The sequence below is a fragment of the Lygodium microphyllum genome, chromosome 6, assembly GCF_053477565.2.
Source record: "Lygodium microphyllum isolate KBCC chromosome 6, Lygodium_microphyllum_v1.1.10, whole genome shotgun sequence".
NCBI lineage: Eukaryota > Viridiplantae > Streptophyta > Polypodiopsida > Schizaeales > Lygodiaceae > Lygodium > Lygodium microphyllum.
The window spans coordinates 112256880-112280805 of NC_141140.1; the positions used below are offsets into that span (position 1 = coordinate 112256880).

General features: G+C 40.5%; 1 protein-coding gene across 5 annotated transcripts in view; it reads right to left on the reverse strand.

Annotated features, from left to right (window-relative positions):
• Positions 1 to 9906: 9906 nt before the first annotated feature.
• The window catches only part of LOC148034983 (transcription factor), a 65058-nt gene continuing 51038 nt past the window's right edge, over positions 9907 to 23926 (reverse strand). For 2 of the 5 annotated variants that reach the window (XM_087679901.1, XM_087679900.1), the window contains exons 3-5: positions 11016 to 11088; positions 10802 to 10857; positions 9907 to 10673 (exon numbers count right to left, since the gene is read on the reverse strand). In XM_087679901.1, coding sequence (XP_087536027.1) covers positions 10568 to 10673; positions 10802 to 10857; positions 11016 to 11088 — 235 coding nt within the window. In that variant the 3' untranslated portion in view covers positions 9907 to 10567. The remainder of the gene's footprint in view (positions 10674 to 10801; positions 10858 to 11015; positions 11089 to 23926) is intronic. The other 3 variants (XM_087679904.1, XM_087679902.1, XM_087679903.1) reach the window with 3 other exon arrangements.

Here is a 23926-nt window from a genome sequence, read left to right on the forward strand (position 1 = left end):
CACTGTCAACAAACCGGTACCCCTTTTGTGCCTCAGGCGATAACACTGCATCTGGCACAGTTGGTACTTTCTTTGTTACTATGACGGCTAGGGTTTGTTCATGATAACTAGAGCCATGTGGAGGTGACTCATCTAGTCATCTCTCACCTTATCCACATCTTGCATTGGATTAAGCACCATTTGAGCACTGACTCTTGCCTTCTTGGGACAAGCCTTAAATTTATGCTACCCTAGGCATCCGTAACAGATTCCTCTCATTGCTTTCTCCCTTTGTAGAGTGAGCATGGATTTATTGTAGGCTCTCTCAGCCATAACAGATACCTTCCTCTTGGTACCTGACACCGTCTTGATCATATGCACCTCTCTAGTGTCCTTCGCACGAGGAGCACTAGATGCAACTGCAAGAGTAAAGACATGGCGTGGACCTCTAGTCCAAGGAAATCTCTAGGCCTTCCCATCTTCAAAGACCAATGCAAGCTCCACTACCTCATTCAAGGTTTTACATCTCTCCTTCTTGACAAGTGTCCTTAAGGTTTCTTTTAAGCCCATGACAAATTTATGCACTTGCAGAAAGTCAGGAATATGTTCAAGGACCTTTAATAGAATCTCTCTATACTTGTCCGCATATTCCTGGACAAAGTAGCTCTTCTGAGCTATGAAGAACCACGCATCTAGAGCCCTTGTCCACTCATCTGGAGGGACAAAATTATTATAAAACAATGTTTTAAATGCAATCCAAGTAGACGACTCTGCATGATCTTGCTCAATTTTCCACCACCAACGGTGAGCGACATCCATGAGATTATATGTAGCTTGATGTATCTTTAAAGCATCCTCATGAATATGGCATAACTTAAAATACTACTCCCATTTAGAGAGCCATTGTTCCACCGCATCTGCAGTCCTTTGTGTCATCATTCCATTGAACTTAGGCGGCTTAAGTTCTTTAAGCTGCCACTTAGCTTCTGGCAACGAAGGAATGATTACAGAGGAGTCATGTACAACTTGTGTGTCAGGCATACATGCATCAGGTAAACTCCAAAGGCATATCTTTAGTGCGTGACATGAAATTTGATTAATTGATGTTTTTTTTTTGGATTGCTAATTCAAACCAACAAAAGCAAGGCAAATGTAAATACAATGTACTTTCAGAAAACTGCTATGTTTTCGCACAAGTACCATCCACAAGAAGCATACATGTCAAAAGCAAGCCTCTTTGTACATTTCAAACAAAAGTGCAAAGCTGAATAAGTCACCAAATCCTCTTTGAAACCATGCATAAACATCCAAATGCACAAAATCCATACTCTCAAGCATACATAGACACACTCAAAGTAATGAAGTTTAAGCCCCAAAAAGTAGAGATAATGCATATCTAGCACCACGAAAGCAATTTTAAATGTCCTCTCCAGTCCTCGCCAATCAAAATCAGAGGTCAAATATGCTGAAATTTGATACTCATCGATGCAAGAAAACCACAGGAACTGACAGCACTTGAATCAAAGTCCGTTGGAGCCCAAAAATCCCAATTTTTTCCCACCTCCAAATGTCACTTTGGCAAGAAATTTTGAAAGTTCTCCCAAGCTCAATTGGCAATGATACTTCTTCAGAAGCTTATCTTCAAATCATTCTCGAAGGTCGTGAAATCGGTTTGCAATTTGGATGTCATACCAAGAAGTTATAGATCTCAGAAAATGTGCTCAAAAAGAGGAAGAAACGCCCTTTTTTTTTACAAGGGGATGGAGGGCTCACAAGCTTGGTAAAAAGGGGATTCTATCCGACATGCAAAGTGCCACAAGGAATTTACCAAGGATAAAAGGTGAAAGGGAGATGGTCATTCTCTCAAGTAAAAGAGAGAGAGAGCTCTCTTGTGTGATGGAGTGTGCCTTGGCCTTGGTGGTGCTATTGGCTGCTGCTGACTCACGTGATTGGCTCGTTGGGCTGCTGCTAGGCCTTGTGGTGAGTGCCGCTAGGCCTTGTGGTGAGTGGGCAGAGAAAGAGTCTTTTCATGTTGCGTTGTCTTCTGTGGTGTGTTGCAGAGATGCCTTCACGCTGCCCACTCCCGTGCGCTCTCATGACTACAATACGATCTCACCTGTGTGGCCGTCACCAAAAAAAACCCCAAATCTCCTTCTTCTTTTTTTGGAAACCCACGAGCTCTGATACCAAATGTGAGAGAGAGAAGAAAATTTATTTTGTGTCTTACTCACCTCCCAACCAAATATACCCTCTTTCCACTTTCTAATCGAGTCTCTAGGGCCTGTTTTCATATGGTGGTGTTCCCAAATAGACAAGTCCTGCCTAATTTAGCAAGAAATCTGATGGTATCCCCCGAGCTTCAAACCTTGGCACCTCTTGCCGTTGTCTGAGACACACTAATTAATGGCCTTCTTGGGCTACTTGCTTGGGCCGAAGGTTATTATGTCTGACATTCTCAAAGAATGTCAGACATAATAACCTTCGAACCTTGGCACCTCTTGCCCTTGTCCGAGACACACTAATTAATGGCCGTCTTGGGCTACTTGCCCAACCAAAGGTTATTATGTCTTACATTAAATATCAGACATAATAACCTTTGGCTAAGTAAGGAGCCCAAAACATGTCTTACTCACCTCCCAACCAAATATACCCTCTTTCCGCCTTCTAATCGGGTCTCTAGGGCCTGTTTTCATGGTGCACCCAACCGATGTTCCCAAATAGACAAGTCCTACCCAATTTAGCAAGAAATATAAGGGTATCGCCCAAGCTTCAGACCTTGGCACCTCTTGCCCTTTTCTGGGACACACTAATTAATGTCCGTCTTGGGCTACTTGCCCAATCGAAGGTTATTATGTCTGACATATTATATGGTTCATAGCAACTTGGGTGTTTGTTTTAGGTCTAGGAGGATACACACTAAGTGGTACCCTCTTATTCTCATGTGCCTTGAGTAGTTCCTTTAGAACTCTCTGGCTATCCTTACTAGGGCTCAAGGTTGAGTCTTAGACACACTTCTTGCCTTTCCCTAAAGAAGAAACAAGGTTACCTTATGTTGAACGTAGTGGATTAACTTAATGCTTGGCAAGCTTAAGTGTATTTGGTGTGCTCTTCTGTAGTCCACTTCACATTGAGTTGCACACTTGAAAGGTCTTCCAAACAAAACTTTCTTATCCATATCCTCTCAATTTGAAAGCACATAGAAAGCAATGGGTATATGGTGAACCTTTTTATGATTTGACAACTACATTTATCGAGACAAGATTGTTTGATCTTAGTCCATAATTTATAATTCAAAATGTTATAATCCAAACCCTTGTCAATGAGAGTGTCAATAACGAGCTCTTACTTAGTAGTTAGCTTGACCCTAAGATACACTGAAGATATTAGCTCTTCATCTTCTAGGTTAATATTTGTGGCTTTGATCTTTTGAATGGCAAGCTAAGTATGCATCTTAGGTCAACCTTTGTGGATTTGTCTATCTTCATTTAGTCTACAAGATGTGGCAATGGCCTTTCTGCCACTAGCTCTATCATCTTATCAATGGACAATTGGATGGAGATGTATAGTCTTAGTTGACTCACCAAGTTTTAGGACTTCTAGATGTCTCAGTCTAATTTCCTATTAAACATGTCAATTATGAGTATCACGCTCTCAATATCTAGATTTAACTCATGACTCTTTTTTTCTAGCCTTGTCTTGTGTGTGCTTCTTCTCTTTCAAACCTCAAGGCTTTTCAATTCTTCCTTAGTCTCTCATCTCTTCAAGTTCTTATCATTTAGCTCTTTCTCCTCCAATTCTTGATTTAGTGTCCTTCTATTTGCTTATACACTAGATGAAATTGTCCTTGGATTTCCTTTTATATGTCTCTATGCTTGGCTTGAGGTCTTATGTTTCTAGTTTAACTAAGTAAATCACTTGGTTGGTGAGAGCCTTGACCCCTCAGGATTGAGCCCATTGACTAGAATGGATTCAAAAGTTAATGTTGTAGCGAGTGTTTTGAGGCTAGGGCTCTACTCCCTAGGAGGGGATCACCTTGTCGTTTCATATGTGCATACAACAAAATCAAAATTGAGCTTTAGCCTAGGCCTTGGAGTTCTATGCTTGATGGCTCTAAGTGATCAATGGGTCAAAATGTATCTAAGATTCCTTGCCCTTTGTTTTGTGTAGTTATCTTATTATACCATGGCACTCAGTGTTTCTTTTAGTCACTAACGAATCCAAAAATGTTCTCTAAATCACTTTCAATTTCAAGAAAAACAAGAGATTGATGTGCTTGAAAATGAGGCTTTCTTCTTTTCCAACTTAATGTGTGTGTTCAAAAGCAAATCCCTAAGTGCCAAAATCATGAAGAGGCCAATATGTCAAGTTGAAATGTTAGAAAAATAACGCACAATCCTTGCTCCTTGACTTCTTAAAAGAAACCCTGAAGCATCAGAGATTTAAAATTGAAGCTCAATCATGTTTGCCCCAAATCTTGACTCAAGAATAGACTCTATAGCTCAATAATGCTCCATTTGCACCAAGAATGCTCCAATGTTGATAATGCAGGATCAAAACCATGTAAATTCTCTTAAAAAGAGAGGCCTCAACCCTCATTAAGCTTCAAAAACCATGAGCTTAATGCTTGTAGAAGAATCCCCCAAATTTCTCCCTCATAGAAGCTTGTAACAATCAAGAGAGCTCAAATGCTTCAAATGCCTTACGAAACTTCATGGATACTTGCTGTAGATAAGCTCTAGAGATGAAATAAAGTAAATGCCCTTTGAATTTTAAAAGCTTTGGTCAAGCTTTAACGGCTGCCCTTTGACTACATAGTTAGGGTTTCATGGAGAAAAAATTTGCCAAAAAGGATTGGAGAGAATGCTCAAAACTGAAAACTTTTGTTACTAATTGAAGCCTTCATGTGCAAGATCGATGTTAGAGAGGAAGTATAGTAATTGAATACCTAAATGAGCCCCTTAATCTATGCCATCTACACTATTGATACACAAATTGTTCAAGAAGAGTTGGATTTTGAATTTTGATTATTAGATTTTACATTTTCACAGTTTGCATTTTTTGTTTTGGGCTTTTGATTTTTGTGTTAGTTTTATTTTAATGCACACACAACTAAACAAGCATGAAAAGTATGATGTATCTTCAATCCAAAATAATATCATCTAGTTTGTTTAAGCAAGAAGAGTTTAAGTTTTGAGTTTTGCATTTTTCATTTTTTACATTTTTGTGTGTTTGTATTATTTTTTTGGGTTTGATTGTATTTTTGAGTTTGAGTTTGTAATTTCTCCAACTTTAACAAGTCCAAACTTTATTATCTCAATCCAACAAATTGGTTCCTTTTAATTTGGCCTTCGTAAACTAGTTGCGTGTGTTTCAAGGTATGCAAGTTGCAAGTACAAATTGTCAATACTCCATTGATACCATCACTATTCAAGTGAACTCAATCCAACGAACTCATTCATTCCAATATGTCCTTCCTAAACTAGCTACATGTGTTTCGGAGTAAGCAAGTACAAGCACAAATTATCAATAGTTCATTGATCCCATTCACACTCAAGTAGAAAAGTCTCCTATTTCACCATACAATAGGAGTGTGAGAATGAAAACCTCGGTAGTTGCACCATCCTTTATCCCAAATATGAGACCAGGATGTTGGGCTAAATGCACAACAGTCTAAACATTGGATGGACTTCTATCAGTAAAAAGTTATAACTCACTTTGGCAAAAATCTCACCTTGTTTTCTAGACACTCTAACCATACATCCTTCTCTTGAATCTAGGATAGCAAGAATACAAGACTAGCTTGAGGTGTAGTGAATTCACCTATCTTACCTTCTTGTGTTTTAATCTGAAAGCTTAAAGGCTCGAAGATGGTTCAATAACCCAAGCAACACAATCCATTGTCGTCGCTCCTTCGCATCCAAGCACAACAACAATAAAATAAGGAGAGAGAGAGAGAGAGAGAGAGAGAGAGAGAGAGAAGATGGAGAAAAACTTCACCACACCAAATCCCTCTCTCTCTCTCTCTCTCTCTCTCTCTCTCTCTCTCTCTCTCTCTCTCTCTCTCTCTCTCTCTCTCTCTCTCTCTCTCTCTCTCTCTCTCTCTCTCTCTCTCTCTCTCTCTCTCTCTCTCTCTCTCTCTCTCTCTCTCTCTCTCTCTCTCTCTCTCTCTCTCTCTCTCTCAACTCCAAACTCAAAGTTCTTACTATGAATAATAATAATAATAATAAAAGTAAAAAGAAGATCTAGAGCTTTGCTCTCTCTCTCTCTCAAAACAATGAAATAAGATGATATGATAAAAGAAGTTAATAGAAAGCTTCAAGAGTTCCATTGACAAACCTTCTATATCATGGATGCACAAAAAGGGTAAATACAAGTGAGACCTCCCATCCTTACGTAAAGCAAGATAAGGATTAGGGTTAGGCCTCTTCTCTAGGGTAGCACCCCATTTGCATTTTAGTGTTTGCACCCCTTTTGCATTTTAGGGTTTTCACAACCATATTAGGGTTTGCACCCTCTTTTGGGCATCTTACCTACTTTATGGAATCTAGGCTTATCGATCATTGAAGTATGCTTATACCTTAGCCTAAGTAGACCTAGCCTACACTACTACAATTACATCTTCATGTGTGCAACCCATACAAATGTTGCAGTTATAACAAGTACAACTGAAAGAGATGATATAATGTGCACAGATATTGTGAGCTTGGCTCTCACAAAATAATGCATCCATGATAATATGATGTGCATGAAATACAAAGAATAATTCAAGTGACCAAAAGTAATATATTGAAGCACTCCAAAAAATAATATCGTTCCAAACATAATGCTAGCACCTATGCTTTAACCTTGTATAGTTGCCTTTAATTATCTTTGACTTTGGCCTTCATAAAATATCATTAAGTCTGATGTAGCATAAAGTTTTTCAAGAGATGTTTGAAGACAAGGGCAACAAAGAGAGTGCCATCAAGAATGATGATTGAGGAGAGGGAAGATATCAAATTTTTGTGAAAATTAGATCTGAGACCATGGATGAGCTTTCTCCACCTCTAGGAACTCCAACAAAGAGGGCATGAGTTAATTCATAGTCTAATGAAGACTTGCATAATAGGATACGTTCATTTAGAGAAGAGAGAAGAAAGCTGATGGCTCATGTTTTCCAAAAATTATCTATCTTCTTTTTTTCAAAATTCAACATAGCCCTTTGCATATCATGCACTCCCAAAAGAAAATTGTATTTTAATCCTTACTCTATTTTGACAAAAGCTAATTGTATTTTCACCCTTCCACGCTTTTTTTTCCCAAAAGCTCATCAATACTTAACTCTACAAAAGTGCATTCGTATCACATTTCCTGTAAATTAGTGTAAGGCATTGATGGAATTAAATTATTGTGTTGCAAAGACGTAATGTTGTATATTCCATTTTCATTTTTTCAAGTTTTTTCATATTTAAGATAATTGGATTAAAATCTAATACTTACATTTTCCTTTTGCAATGTGTAAATGTCCAAGTAGTCTAGTATTTCATTTCTTCTTAGTAGAAAAACAAGTTTACAATACTTGCACTTTAAATTACATGTCTCATAGTTCATGCCATTTTATTAATAGAGTTATGTAATGGGAACACTACAATGTTATACTAAAAGGATCACTTCCTAAGGACAACATCAAATGGACTCGTTGAAAGGCTTGGTTTTGGACATCTATATGCCACATGAGATGTGAGTTGACTAGCTTAAAATATCATTCCACTAGCTTAAGGAAGACGATCCACTTGTATCCCTAGAGCCAAGAGGATTTGTCCACTATGCTAGAAGCTAGAGAGTGAGGAGAACTACAAATGAAAATGTAGGGCTTACAACTTTGTCTGATTGAGATATCTTCTTCTCTTCAAGGGGCATCCTCTCACATCAATGGTGGATTCCCCAAATCGTCGATGGCAAGGCTAGTTTCTCCTTGAGATTCAAAGGCTCTGCACCTTATTACTTCAGGTAAGTCCCTCACAAAGGTTATGTACCTTGTCACTTGAAGTAAGTCCACACAAAGGTAGCACACTTCACTACTCCATAGCTTACCAATTTCTTTCCAAGAATAATCACACATATAATCCCTACACAAAGGAGTGGCATTATAAAGAGTGGAGGAGATTAAAGATGCAAGTTAATCGCTAATACAAAGGTACCAAATACAAATATCCCACCAAAGAGAAACTATGAAGATCCACCAAGAGCATAAGCAACACATGTAGCATTAATAGACCAAACCAAATGCTTCTTGTGCACCTATAGATTAACACTTCATCCATCCACACCCTCTACCTAGCCATAGACATTGTATGATGCTTTATGGTGTTATATTGCATTGTATACCTCATTACACTTTATACCCAACATTATACACTTTGGTATTTAATGACTACTACTCATTGTACATGTACTATCTTGTAGGCCATTCTTGGACTCAATAGATGCTAGGGAGAGTGTGTCATCAAACATGTTTTATAAGCCCTACACGCAAAGGTGGTTATTTGACACATTGGTCACACCAACCATGATGTACAAAGCACCAACCTAGACCCTTAGCCTATCTACATATATATGAACATAGATTGATACACCACATATTATTATGTTCTCACAAATGATTTACAACAAACCATTAGTACCACATGAGATGAGTAGAGTTCACATGTAAACACCTCTTACGATGATGCAAACATTTTTCCAAACCATGAGCTTTGCATATAAAGCACGAGGTATGCAACTAGGTAGATTGTTTAAGAGCTTTCAAGGCATTGAGATACCTAGCATAGGCAAAACATGGGAGTTATGCACAATTAGAGCAATGGCTTACAAGATAGAATCAACATGGGCCATCTCCCCCTTCCAATATAACCCTAACTTCCCCTCCATACACCTCTCTCGCGCAAAGAGGAAACTACTCATGCAACAAGATCTCTATCAATCATAGATACAACATTATATAGATCACCCTAGCAACCCCTTCTCCCGAAGATGGCATACGACATGGACCACTTCATGAGGGCTACAACAAATGGTTTGATTGAGACTTGGATACCTGTGAACATATACATGCCACATGAGATACCTGTGAACATATACATGCCACATGAGATACATGTAACCATCAGCCAACTTTGACTCTTATCCACAATGGAGAGTGAGTAGCACTACATCTACAAATGTAGGGTTTAAAATACAATCCATGAAAGATATTGCACGCTATTCAAAGGTAATCCCTCCCTGAGACTAGTCATGGAGTCCCCAAATCAACCATGCCTGGGCTAGTTCCTATTTGAGATTCAAAGTCTCCACACATCATTACTCCAATCATGCACCTTGTAGAGAGGGGGCAAACACCAAACAATAACAATACATCCTATACCTACATATAGGGGTGTCAATCTAAAGAGCTAAGGAGATCAAAGTTACATGCCAACTAAGGATGCAACGGTACCAAACATAGACTACACCATAGAGAGAGAATCACATAGTTAAGCATGTAGAGCTCTACCCACCCACCCCCCCCCCTTAGTTAAGCATGTAGAGCTCTACCCACCCACCCCCCCCCCCTTCCTTTCTTTGTATCGCTATATGGGAATTGCATTGTACATCCCTTTACACGTTGCTTTGCATTACCACATCACACTATTATGATATCTAGTGGCTTTTAACATTATACATGGTTGTCTCACAGGCCATTTTCGGTCTCAATAGACATTAATACCTCTCTCTCTCTCTCTCTCTCTCTCTCTCTCTCTCTCTCTCTCTCATTCATGCCTACTATAATTAATGATGCAAAGATACTACATTGTGAGATTAGTTAAAGAGTACCGGACTCCACAAACCTAAAACATAAACTTATAAAAGCAACATAGCATTAAGCATTTTAAAGTATCCAAACTCCCAAGCTTAAAACTCAAATTATAGGTGCAAAAAATATGGAGGACCAAGTGAAAAGCAAGCAAACTGCTATTGATTCTACAACACGTCATGTGTATCAATGCAATTTCTTCCATGCTTTCCTGCATCCCAACGTCTGCATCTTGCCTTTTGAGAAACTCAGACGACCCTGCATGTTTCCTGCTTTGGTAATTCACTCCTATACATGGTACAACCATAGCCACTTGTCACTCTAAACATTGTTTGCAGACGACCAATAGTACACAAGGCTATGAGAATGTCCAAGGAAGATTTTGGAATGAGATACTTCAATCATTTTTCTTGACACACTTGAATGCACCTTTGAATACACCCAGAAAGTGCTCGGCCAGAAACTGCTAGGCCAATTTCAAGAGTCAAACCCTGAATCGTATAACAAGGATGCACAGCGTGCACAGAAGCATTGCCCTTTAGTTCTTGGCATTCTTTCCTAGAAGTATGCCACTTAACTCAAGATAAGTAGGGGTAAGTTTTCAAAAATCACCATCACCGTACCATCGTAAAATCACCTTGTCAATTTACCATTGTAATAGCATATGCCGTAATGGGCAATGCTAACAAATGATAGTAGCATCACAAGGCCGGTCTGCATGAATCCTTCCCAAGTTGCTCAAAATAGATTTTAGCATCACAACTGCCCAAATTCCTCCAACGTTCGTGTTGCCAAAACAAGGACATCCATGAATGCACTTAATGAAGCTCGCAGAAATCTTGCCTCCACCGCAACAAACTTCCTGCCAAAAAGGTTCAGTATGAAAATAGGAAATGTCAAATGTGAGAACCGAGGGATTCAGAATTGTTCAAAAGTATGCAGTATTTCTTCAGAAAGAGGACTCCTAGAATGGAGTTGATGTATCCTCACGTGATAAGTAAATTTCCATTTACATACATCTCCCTGTACACCTTGTCAGGTTGCAGCTGTATTCACCATAAAGCTGAATATCAGTAATTCAAATCAGTTACCAATCTTGGATGAGCATTAGAAGATCATTCAAATCTTTTTTTTTCTCTTACTGGCTCAATATCAAGTGTTACAATATAGCTCAAACAGAAAGCATATGCTGGATAGTTCTGACCTCAGCGTCAACAGCAAGAGAAGAATGAATAATCTTTGCCATCTCCTCAGAGGGATATTCTATCTGAATCTCACTGCAACTCAAAACAAGACTCAAGTCTGTCATATTGCATGCATTAGATGCTCATGTTTGTGTATGCATCTGAGCTCAGCTAGCTGAGCTTTTCACTCAACTGTACTCGTGCACATGCACAAGTTTCTGCAATGCCAAGAGTATTCATTGTTTGAACAACTCAACTCCACACACACACACACAGATTTTTACGAGAAAAAAAAAAAGAGAGAAGCCACTAAACTAACCACTAAAATACAAAGGAAAAACATATGAGAGATGATAGCATGGGTGCGTGAGTACATGCATGTGCATGTGTCTACATTCTCAATTATACTATGTAACTGCCATTAAAAATCATGAAAAAGCTTTAACCAACATGACTAACAATTATATTTTATTTTCAAGAAACAAAAGGTCAGAATCACATAAGACTTTGCCTTACTATATCTATTACCAATAAGAAGTTTGTGCATCTGTTCCAGATCAACACTTCATTTCAGAGATGTCAACCAAAAGGCATTTCAAATTTTAACAATTGACTGAGACAAGGTTCACTTCCACACAAGGTAAAGAGTAATTTGAGATAGAATGGAGATAACAGATGCACTGCAGGTTTTGCAGCCAAACTGCCTTCTGCTTAGACAGACCAAGTTCCAACCATTATAGACCAGCATTTCATGTAACAGCAAGAACACCTTAATTGGAATAAGAAGTACAGTATAGGTCCTCAACTAGTCTCACAGAGATTCAACTACAAGCCCAGTCTATTCTAGGAGGCATCCATCCACCCATCTGACCCCACATATGCACCTGTTGGATGCCAGATACCCACATGACCTTTGATCCACATTCACAAGAGGTTTGGCTCAGTGGCACAGCATGTCATGTCACCTCCACTTATTTTTCAAAAGCCAGACCTGCAATAACCCCTAGAGGTGGATAGGAAGTTTTGAATAAATATAAAAAGGGTCGCACATGATCTTTCCTCCCCATAAACTCCAAATGCACACCATTCTTCCAAAACCTCTCACGACATTTCTCCTTGCATCACAAATATTATCCCCTTCTATTGCTCTACTTATGTTCTCTCTCCAGCCTTATCACAGCATCATGTATTCCCATGAAGCATCTCCAAATGAAATTATTCATTTAATATCTCATGACTTGGCTTGCATGTCTCTTGTTCTTCCACATATGCATAGTGCCTTGATAAAGTCCTTACCCCCTTGCATATAGGCATGTCATCCCAAAGGCTCTACTGCTCTCATATCCAAAGGAAACTCATCATTGATGACCACTCTCCAATCTCAACCAAACAAAATGCAACGGCAGCTTGCTAAGCTACACAACCCCATTTTCCACTTTTGCCACAACCATGGGCAATGGGCACATTGCCTGTTTAGTTCCATCTATTGATCCCTTCGAAGGGGGAGAAACAAAAATGTGACAAGACCAACATCCATTCTTGGCTGGCCAAGTAGACGGCTTATCTTTTTAGTGCACAGCACATTGGTACAAATACAAATTATACTACCGGGGAAGGCATATGCATTGTGGGAGAGCCTTAAACTTGGGCCAGTTCAAATCTGTCTTTCAAAAACAGTTCGCCATTGAAGATCGGATTGAAAGCTTCAGAAGTTGTTTGAGCTTGGCATGGAATCAAAGACCTTGGACCCTTACAAGAGCTCAAGGATTGTCTTCTTAAAATGAAGGCCTTGGACAACACCATGATACCCCTACCTCAAATGCTGGTTGGCTGCTCATGTTTGGGACCTAAATGAATGACGACACACTCCACCCTTGTTGTTTGTCAATACCCAACTCTACCTTCAGCAACACATAACCTAGACCACCTCTTTGACCATCCCTAACCAATGTACGACTCTACTGCCACTTATAGTTTCAAGCCTTCACCCCTGTTCCAACTTCCATAAGAATTGGCAGCTTTATTACCGCCCCTTGTACAATATTATATGTTCTTTCATACCTATTATTCCATGTCCATCTTCATTGTGCACACTTCCATTTGTAGAGTTGGCCTAATCACATAAAACTTTCTCAGCAGAAAAACTTTGTATCAAGTTTCTTTACATGTTCTCGTATCACAAAAAAGGCATAGATCTCAAGTTCATAACGTTGAAAGTATCTTGTTGGAGCTATGGCATGCTTTGAGGTCATTTGGATTGGTGATATGGGTTCTTAAGCTTCAAAGACATATGTAGGGCTTAGTATTTATGTTGGTTGTATTGGGTTGGTCTTTCTATCTTTTGGATATGAGCATATGCTTTGGGTTCTTTATTATAAGCATGTACACTTAGGTTTTGATCTCTTAATGAAAACAGTAAATCATGGGCATTTATGGTGAACAGACAGTGTGCTTTTATAAACTCGCTAGGTCATGGTGGGGGATCATTGGAAGATAATACATGGATCAGTTGAGAACATAATGACTGCTCATGAGTGGCCTTTATGCTTTGTTGGCGAACCAAAAAGAGGCTTTTGGTGTATAACTAACTAAGTGGGAAGGGTGTAGCACGACGGACGATTACTGTTACTAGAGTCAGAATTAACTTTAGTAGTGACAAGTAAATTTAGTTAATGATCTTAAAGTGACAAATTAAATCTACATTATGGCATCCCTAGCTCTTGGCATGTGAGAACATGGTGTTGGCAATGTGCAAGACGAGCACATCCACTCCAGGACCTTGCAGGAGTTGATTAAAGTTGTGGCATATGTTTTCCCTGATGTGCTATGTGAAACCTTCGTTAAATTGGAAGGTTGACCAAACTTTGGTCGCTTGAGCAGCTCACTTATGCCAAGAAGCTCTAATGAGCAGCTCAATTATGTCAAGCAGTCCCAATGGATCAGCTCATGGGTTTTCAAGCTTGAGAGAGTATTTAGAATAAAAACTTGCCACTATTCAACTCTCTCTCTCCTTTCAGCTTTCTCAAGTTGGCTGCAGCAGACATTGCAGGTTTTGGGACTGATTTTATTCATTTTTAGCTACGGAGAATGCTTGGACAACAGCCATGTCAGGGTTGAACATGTCACAGAATCATGACAGGTGGATGAAGCTTGTGGGAATAGAAGATCAACAGAAATCAGCTCGCAAATGTTGTTCACCTTCCTATTGAAAGGATTGACTGATTGAATCAGTCTACCATTGGTTTCTCTCTCTTCTCAATCATCTCTTCATCCAAAACACTTCTGGACAGGCTTGTCACTGAGAAAGCATAAATTACACAGTTCTGTGACATGAGAAACTTGGTAATGTCACAGAAATGTAAGGCAGGGCCTAAAGGAATCCATTTGACAGGAATTGGAGCATTTGCCCCTTCGTTTAGGGATGAAATCTGCTGCTGGTTCATGCCATGTGCTATCAGGTTTACTGGCTGACCATCATAATTTATCATTCGTACACAGTCAAAGCCAATTTCTTCAAAAATTTCAAGTAATACTGCAGAAGTTGCCATGGTCAAGTGCCAATAACTGTCAATGTGCATAAGTATGAGCATTCTAGCTCCCATCTGTGAGTTAATTTGCTTGCTAATTTGTTGCTTTCAATAACCATGTTCAACTTTCAGGTTTCTACTGCTCTTTGGTTTTACCAAAGGCTGGTTCCATGGTTCCATTGCCACCACCTTCTTTAACGGGATGAGCTTGTGGTCATCTTGCGGTGAGAATACACATGGGTGATTGCTATAATTTCATTGGAGCCACATTTCAGCTTTGCTATTATCAGAGATTAGCAAGTAAAGATAAGTGAAAATGCTATAGCAATGAGCATTTTCATGAGGAACACGATTCCTCAAAGGCAAGTAGAAAAAGTAATACAAGTGATGTTGCACAGAAGCAGCAACTAAACAAGTGGAAGACAATTGGGAATCAGATGCACTATTCAGGGCTCAGTATGCTAGTGCTATAAGCACTCTTAACAGTTATCTCAGCGTCCTCAGTTTGCTGAAGTAATGCAAACAGCACCTTTGCCAATGAAGAAGGATCATTCTAAATCAAAGACAGCCTACTCAAGCTCATGGGCAGCAGTCCTAGCCTAGGTCCCTTACTGGACAAGATCCAGAGATGTCTAATATGCAAGCAATACAATTTCAAGACCACTGATGGTCAAAATGCTGATTTGCAGGCCTAGGGTAATGCTTTACATCCAACAAATTTTGGATGGCCAGTATTGCCTCAGCCTTATGCATACCCAAGGTACTTTGGTCGAGGATCAGTCTTCCATGCTATGGCTGGTAATGCATCTGGTAGATATGGAATTCATTATGTTGGTTTCCAGCCTGCTGAACAAGGCTTTTAGGGCAACATAACAGGGGCAGCATAGCCCAAAATACATCACAACATGTATAGAAACATGTATGCAACCAAGAATACAAAGTGGCTCATTTCCCAACATGGCAGGTTATGCTGAGATTTTTGGCATGCAAAGTACAAGGGCTCATCATGTAAACCCTATTATGGGTGTGGCAAATGTAAATGCAGGAATGGTATCCTCTAGGGCACCATTATTGTAGCCACATGTATGGCAATTTGACGCCTAAACAAAAGGTCAATGGTTACAAGGGAGGAAGGACAACAGTAAAGCTTGAGATATTTGATGGTACACAAGATAGACTGAAAGCTTTGACTTTCCTCAGTTTGATACAGCTTATTCAGGGGATAACCTTACTGAGGCCTCGGTGGTGTACAAGGTAACTACCATTTTGAAAGGCAATGCATCACGATGGTGGGCAGCACTACTACAGAGGGTGAAGCACTGTCTGCTTAGGTATTACTCAAACAAGTTTTCTCTTGAAGTAGCATCTACTTGTCTACTTGGGTATTATTCAAACAGGGTTTCTCTTCTACTTGGTTGACTAATTCCTTTGAAGCAGAAGTAATGACAATATGGAAGAAACCAAAACAGCCAAAAGCAAGGGATAGAGATGGGTTCGGGGATCTGAATGGGGGAGGGGACAGCATACATAAATAACATTTTAAATTTCATAGTTACCAAATGTATGCATGTAATTTTGAGGGCGGAGGTTTGGGTGAATGTGTACAACCAAAGAACATCTGCATGTGCATGCATGCATACATGTATTTTCCATTCCTTAAAACCGTGTGTAACCTGGGCTGATTTGGTATGACTTCATATGTGAGTATGCTGATGTTGTATGGGTGTATGTATGACACAATGACGAATTTATACCAACTCCTTGGAAGAAGATTGAAAACTCCACAAACACCCCCCACCACAAAAAACGAAAGAACCCCCCCACAAAAAGTCCCCTATCAAAAACATCCCCTATCACCCATCCCTAACAAGGAGACAAGGTAGGGGACATTCCAGGTGGGGGGACAGCTATCATGAACAGAATAGAGGGCATCCCCCATCCATTTTGGCTTCCCCTTCGATAAATCCATCCAAGACAGTGTTTCAACATTCCAAATATCACGGGGACATGTATTTTAAATGCTTAGCTTTGGCATTATTAAATTGTGCACATATGAAGTGCAAGTCAGTTAAGTCACATTGACAACCTAAGTACTCCGAGTGAGCAGTGGATGACATTTGGCAAAAGGTTTATAAAGTTATGTTGGAGAGGTACATGTGGGTGCTTGGCATCAGTTTGGGTGTAGGCCATCAATTGGGCCATTCTTGTAGTGACATTAAGGGACTAGGCATAAATCCCTAAATTAATGCTAGTCCAAGGCAAATTAATGTCAAGGCAATTAAATGTCCCATGGGGGTTAGCACATTAAAAGTGAATGGGCACTCACCATAGTAACCAAAAACGCGTTTCTTCTTAGTGAAACGTGAAACCTCGAAATAGGCGAAATGTTTTGTTTCGTTTTGCGAAATGAAAACATATTTGCAAAATGAAAAATTGTTTTAATTGTTTTTGTTTATTAAAATAAACATGGGGTTTGTTTTTCTTGTATAATTAGCATTTTTTCCAACCTCCTTGTGTGCCCAATCACCTTCTCTATCTTTTCATACTTTGTTTCATTTCCCAAAACAAGGTCATGAAACAAAAATGTTTCTTAACGAGTTTCTTTTATTAAAAGAACATGCGGGCTGCTTTTCTGTTACAACCCACATCTTTTCTATGCCCTTCTCCTTGCACACTACGTCACCTCTTCCTCCTCCTTATGCATCTCCTCCTCCATCTCTTCTTATTCCACCTTATCCTCCTCCATCTTCACCTCATCTCTTCCTCCTCTAGCTTTTCCAGACACAACTCCACCTTCCCCTCTATCTTGGGTCTCTCACTTTGTACAAAGTCCCTAATAACCGAAGAGCATAATCAAGCTCTCTATCTCTAACAATGCATTAGTTATCTTCAAAGATGACCAAAAAACCTTGCTTATTGAAAGTTGTATCTGAAAGAATGCTTTTAGTGATTCTAGGCACAAACAATACATTCATAAGCTGAAAATATGACCCATCTGTAGCAATGATTACTACTATACCAAGGCCACAAACATCATAGCTAGAGTTGTTTGCCCAAGAAACACTATTTCTTGTAGGGGTTGATTGCATGGATGTGTTAGCAGATATGTTAGTTCATGGTTGAGTCTATGCATGGGCTAGGGCACCAGTTTATTTCCTAGATTAGTTAGGCATTTTATGATGGCTATTTGAACATTTTATGCTGGCCGACCTACTATCATTTATGGCATTCTTTTTGCCTATTTGTTTCAGGCACTCCTCCATGGTCACATTCATCATCTGTCATTCATATGTCCTTGGTGGAGCCGGTGCCAGTGCCTTCACAGCCACTGACTCACATTGGTTCTCTGCTGCCTCACACCTTGGTATATGGATTCCATTTCCTGAGCATCTCTTTGCTTCCGAGCTCTTTATGCAGTGTTCTTTTCTTTTGTAGTGTTTCTCTTTCCCTTTCTCTTCTCTTGTGTTCGGCAGTTTATTACAGCAATTTTCCACCCTTCTATCACTACATTCACTTCTGACGTGGTATTAGATTTCAAGATCAAGGTTCCTGCTACTGTTTTATGCTGGTGCAAGTCAGTGTCTTGACTTTTCATCTGCTGTTTGGACTTGTTCCTACTGCTGCAACTGCTCTTCAGTCTAGGCGACCATCCTCTGCTAATTTTCGGTCAGCTTTAGAGACGGTTCATGTGCATCCGGTTGTTGCGTTCTCATCACTACACTTTAGCTATTGTTGATCTTTCCTCTATGTGCTTTCTTTACTGCTTTGAACTCGTGCAATCCTTGTAAGTCTATATTTTTGGCATCCTTTTTTTCTTGATGATCCCTTATCTTCCTTCATCTTCCCTATATCTCCCTCATCATGACTCCTCCGACATCTCTCGATGGTCAGCATGTAGACATTCTTTACTCATTTACCAATGTTATATTGGAGCCTTAATATGTTCAACTTTAGGTTTCTGTGAGGATGCTATCACTCAATGCTTCAAACGTTCAAGCCACAGAGAGGGGTGCCATTCGGCAAAAGAAGAAGAAGTATCAATGCTATTATTATGGCAAGAAGAGACATCTCTAAAAGGACTACAATACATTAGTAGCTTTATGGCAAGTGTTGGAGCAAATGGTGATGAAGGGTAACGACTCTCTCAGCGAGTCTTCCTCATCTCCAGGTATAGGTTTCAACTCCAACTCTGTGACCCTGACAACAGCTACAAGTGTTGAGAAACCACTTCTTCAATTCACAAACTTCATTTAGGGTTTTGCACTAGCAACCCCAAAAAGGGCTGGTGTCCACATTTTGGCCACTTTTTCATTGGGTGCCCACACAATGGTGTGACACCCTAGACAGTTATATGCCTATAAATAGGCAGCTTCATTCATTCTAGTCTCTCTCTTCAGTCATTCTTCACCACCTTCTTCGGTCACCACCACTTCCCTTCTCTCCCCAGCCCCTTCCACTGCCCTTACACCCCTTTAGTAGGACATTGCGGTTCGTGGCTCGTGGCTGCCTTCACCCTTCCTCTTCTGCTTCAAGCGCTCTGTTCCATCATCAAGCCTTGCATTTGGAGCATCTTCCACCTAGCGTCACCATCATCTACTTGGCATTAGCACCCTTCTCCTTTATGATCCACCTTCACCTACCTGCGTTTTTCAATCTGGAGGTCTTCTCCTTGCCTAGCATCATCATCTCCAACTTGGCATCAACATCCTAGCCTTTGACAGCAGTCTACACCACCTAGCGTCAATGATTTCATCCTTCGTCTATCATAGGGGCTGCTAGGACTTGTGTTTTTGCAGCCTAGCTTCTCCCCCATCATGTGGCATCACTCATCTTTCATAGAGGCTATTAGGACCAGTGTTTTTGCAGCCCTGCTCATCCTCCACATCTAGCATCATCATTATCCACCTGGCGTCAGCATCTAGCCTACTCTCCCTGCGTTTGACAACTCCAACACTTTGGAATTTGTGTTTTGCTGCCCAGGTTACTCCCTAGCATTAGAGGACTACGGTTCTCCCTCGATAGGCTGGTGATCATCTTCCACATCTCTGACGGCATCAGAGGACTACAATTTGCTCCCTCAACGGCTCTCCTTCCAGTGATTACTTCGATAGCCCACTACCCAAAGGACTGGGTTTTGCTCCTTTCACTATGCAAATTCCCACAAGTATTGCCGCTTGATTCAGATAAGATAGTGCTCTTTTGAGCTTCAACTCCACTGTATCAGCTTTTCCTCTCATAGCATGATTCAGTGCATCATCACCGTGTTCTTCTTGTGTTTTTGAGTTTCTCTTCTCTCTCAATGTTTGCCGTACACATTGTGTTACTCCCCGCAAACCCTACTATCTCCCTACCATGTCGCTTATTTTGACATAGTATCAAAGCATACCTATTATTTTGACATGGTATCAAAGCGCAGAAGCTCAAAGAGTGGAAGACCCTGTTCATTAGAGAAGGCAAAGACAGGTTGCCAATTCAGCTTCATCTACTGATTCCCCCCTTCATTTGCATTACATCACCAAGAGATTGAGATACCCTTCTCTTCCTCTCCCACCCACCCTTTTACAAGTTGACACTCTGGTGCTATGACTTCTCAACAAACACATGGACAAACCACAGGGTGCTCCTCTTCTGGCATCATTGGAACCCCCACCACTGATGCTTGCTGCCATGGACCTTTGCTCCCTACCCCGCCAAAGTATACGCATCTGCACTCCGCTCCCCAAGAGACAATGATTGTTGGATACCGTCCCCTCAATAGTCCGCTTCTTCGAGAGACAATGATTGTTCAACACCCTCCATTACTTTGGCTCCACCGTCCATTCCACTAAGAGATGGTGACTGTTGCCCAGCCTTGGCTCAGCTTGAGCCTCTCTTTTTCTCACCCTCGACTACTCAGGTTCGAGAGGCCACCTCTGGGAGTTATTTGATATGTTTGATACCCCATATACCTTCTTCGGCACGACTAGCAACACTCCCTTCATCATCAAATGATTCAAAGTTCGTGATCCATGAGTTTTTAGATTCCCTCTCTCTCGTAGAGGGGGGTTCAAAGGGGAATGTACTCTCTTTACTTGTAGAGAGGGCTTCTACTTCTTCGGCTTCAGAACACGAAGCACCATGGACGAGGTGAATTGGAATGCATATGTCTAGAGAAAAATAATACAAACCTCGGCAAAGGTGTTAGCTGCAGCACCAAGGTGGCAGGAGGAGAGTCCTCAGCTATCATTGCAAAGTCCGAAAGGAAAAAACTGCCTCCAAGGCCTCAACCATAGGTTTTGGGGAGTATTGATAGCCATTATCCAAGAGGCTCTAGAGAGGATCCCTATGTCTCCACCCTCTAGGGAAGCACCTACTCATCCTGAAGTTCGTCGCCCTCCATTTACTATTTGGAAATGGCTATCTTCGAGCAATCATTTCTCTTAATGATATCTAGGATCTTCAAAGACTGCCTAGATCAGAGCCTTGGAGGTCCAACCATGACTTAGTGATGAGGCCTTCAAATTTCTTCTAGCATGAAGTTACAGAGCTAGTGGCTTTTTCTTCCGAGATGGAGTTAGATTCTACAGTTCATCCCATCTATTGGTCCTTACTACAAGTTACCTTTCAAGTGGAAATATTGGATCTCTAAGATCCTCTTCTTTTTCATCGTATCTCTCTTCGCTTCTCTTTTTTCATCCCTTTTTGGGCCTAAGAGAGAGTGTTGAGAAACCACTTCTTCAATTCATAGCAGCTAAGAAACACGTTTCTTTCATATTGAAATTTACAAAACGTTTCTTAAAGTAAAAATGTGGGGGTTTTTTTTTTTTGTGAGTTGGAACCCAAAACATGGTTTTTTGACAAAAACAATCAAGCAATGTTAAATACGATGATGACGATGATGATGTGTAATGACTCGTGAGGCCTCAAGATTTTGAATGAGAGACTAATTTTTTTGTGATTTTGTTTAGTTATTGAACTTTGTCAATCTAGTATCTATTCTTGTCTTGAGAGTTGATTGTTATACAACATTAGTCTCATTTATGAGTTATTTATGATATATTATGATTCATTCTTGATTTTGACATTTTGTTAGTTTGTTTTGAAATGAGAATCATGATGTTGCAACTTGACTCAGTCCATATTGTAGATAGGCTATTTACATGTTTATTTCAATTTTCTTTGTATGATATATATGAATCATAATATTTTATTTCTGAACCATAGTATAGCTTGTCCAAAGACTAACTTTGACATAAGTGACAAGTCAATAATGGATCATGGATATGTAACGCATTATTCTCAATTGACTCTATAATCACTCAAGCTCAATTGGCCATTCTTTGTTTAAGAGAGAGTTCCATAGAGGTTTAGAACCTCTTTCTCTAGTCAAAACTATTAAAAAATCCTATATAAAAAAACCCGCGTTTCTTATTTTACCCCCTCTTGAAAGAAACTTACAAAACATGTTTCTAATGTTTCCCAAGAGGGGTTTTTCTAACGCATCAACCAAAGTTTGGCAGTCTAGTAGATTCGAATCTTGGAACTCAAACTGACATCCAAGTTCATGATAAGCTAGTTCTTTGACAGAAAGCAGGATTGGCTCCTCATCTAAGCTCACATGAGAGGACACTTTGGTAGTCTGGCCGAAGGAGGGGAATCCATGGTCACATATACTCAACAGCATTTTTAACAGGATGGTTTTGTATGCTACTACAAGATATTGTTGACGAATATTGAGAATTGCTATGATTCTTCTCTACTTTCAGGAGCTGGTACGATCAACATCAACATCAAGTTCTCTCCAAGGCACCTTGGTGGTGGCTTCCAAAGCCACTGCTTGGGTATCCATGGTTCTACTCTGGTGTCCCTTGTTATATGTACTATGATGGGACCTTATCCTTGTATATTGTATTGTATCAAATCACTCATAATCTAAGAGAGGATGTTAGCAGATATGTCAGTTCATGGTTGAGTCTATACATGTGATTTAGTGGGCTAGCCTCTAGGGCACCAATTTATTTCCTAGATTATTTAGGCATTTTATCTACCATTTTATGATGGCTATTTTAGCAATTGACACTCGCCGCCCTACTGCCATTTATGGCATTTGTTTGGCCTATTTATTTCACGCACTCCTCCACAATCACATTCATCATCTGTCATTCATAAGTCCTTGGTGGAAAGAGGAGTTTATGCCAGTGCCTTCACAGCCAGTGACTCACATTGCTTCTATATTGTCTCATATCTTGGTATATGGATTCCATTTCCCAAGCATCTCTTTGCTTCTCACTTCTTTATGCAATGTTCTATTCTTTTGAAGTGTTTCTCATTCTCTTTCTCTTATGTCTTGTGTTCAACGGTCTATTACAACAATTTTCCATGCTTCCATCACTACATCCACTTCTGACAGGATGTAAGCAAACACTTCCGAGAAGTGATGTGCTTGGATACCCCACTATCGAAATACCATGTATGCTACGTTTTAGTAGCATTAATGCTGAATCAGTCGTAACTACAAAAATACATAGTCCTCAATCAAGTTGGCTGTAGCATCACCATCCAAAGACCGAGTGGTTCATGTTTGACTTTCCCTTTGTGTGGGGCAGTGCTACTGGTGAGCAGGAGGCGGACTAGGTGGCACTGCAAAAGCAGCATTGGCAGACTGGGTGTGGAGGCTGAGGCAGCGCAGCTGGAGCTGGAGCAGTAGGGCGCTGCTTGGCAGCACGGACAGGAGAGGCAGGAAGCAGCTGGTGACATAGCACTATGGACCAGTGCTGAGGCGGCAATGCAGCTAGCAAGGTCAGTGCTGCAGTAGCAGCAAAGGCAGGCAGGGGTGGTGCTGCTACCAGTGAGGGCAGCGCTGGCAGCACTAGCGGCTGCAGCTAGCGAATCACAGGGTGGGGAGCTGGAGCAGCCAACACAATGGCGGGGAAGGGTAAGGGGCTGAACTGGCTGTGCCTGCAAAGAGCTCACAGCAGCTCCTCCTTCTGCACGAGAGCTGAGCCAAGCAGCAACACATGCCACAAGCAGGTGGCACCAGCTGATGCTGATGAAACAAAACACACGTGTGGCTCTGATAACAAATGTGAGATTCAGTTGCCTATGGAGGAGAGAGAAATGAGAGACAATGAATGGAACATAGTATGAGCCCAAGAGAGTGTATCAGCTCAAGATTGCATGACTGAATAAAAGTACAAAGTACAACTAAGGTCTAAGGTTGTCCTAACCACGCTCCCACACCCTCGCTGGAGTTGGATTAACTCAACTCTAACGTCTAGTGTCATTACATCTAAAGTCCTAGACACCACACTTTGACACTTTAATACGTGTCCACACCACACATTGGGCACTGCCCAGAATTGGCAAATTCTAACAAGAAGTGGCCTCAGTGAAGACAAAATAGAGGGCTCGAAGGGCATCCTGCC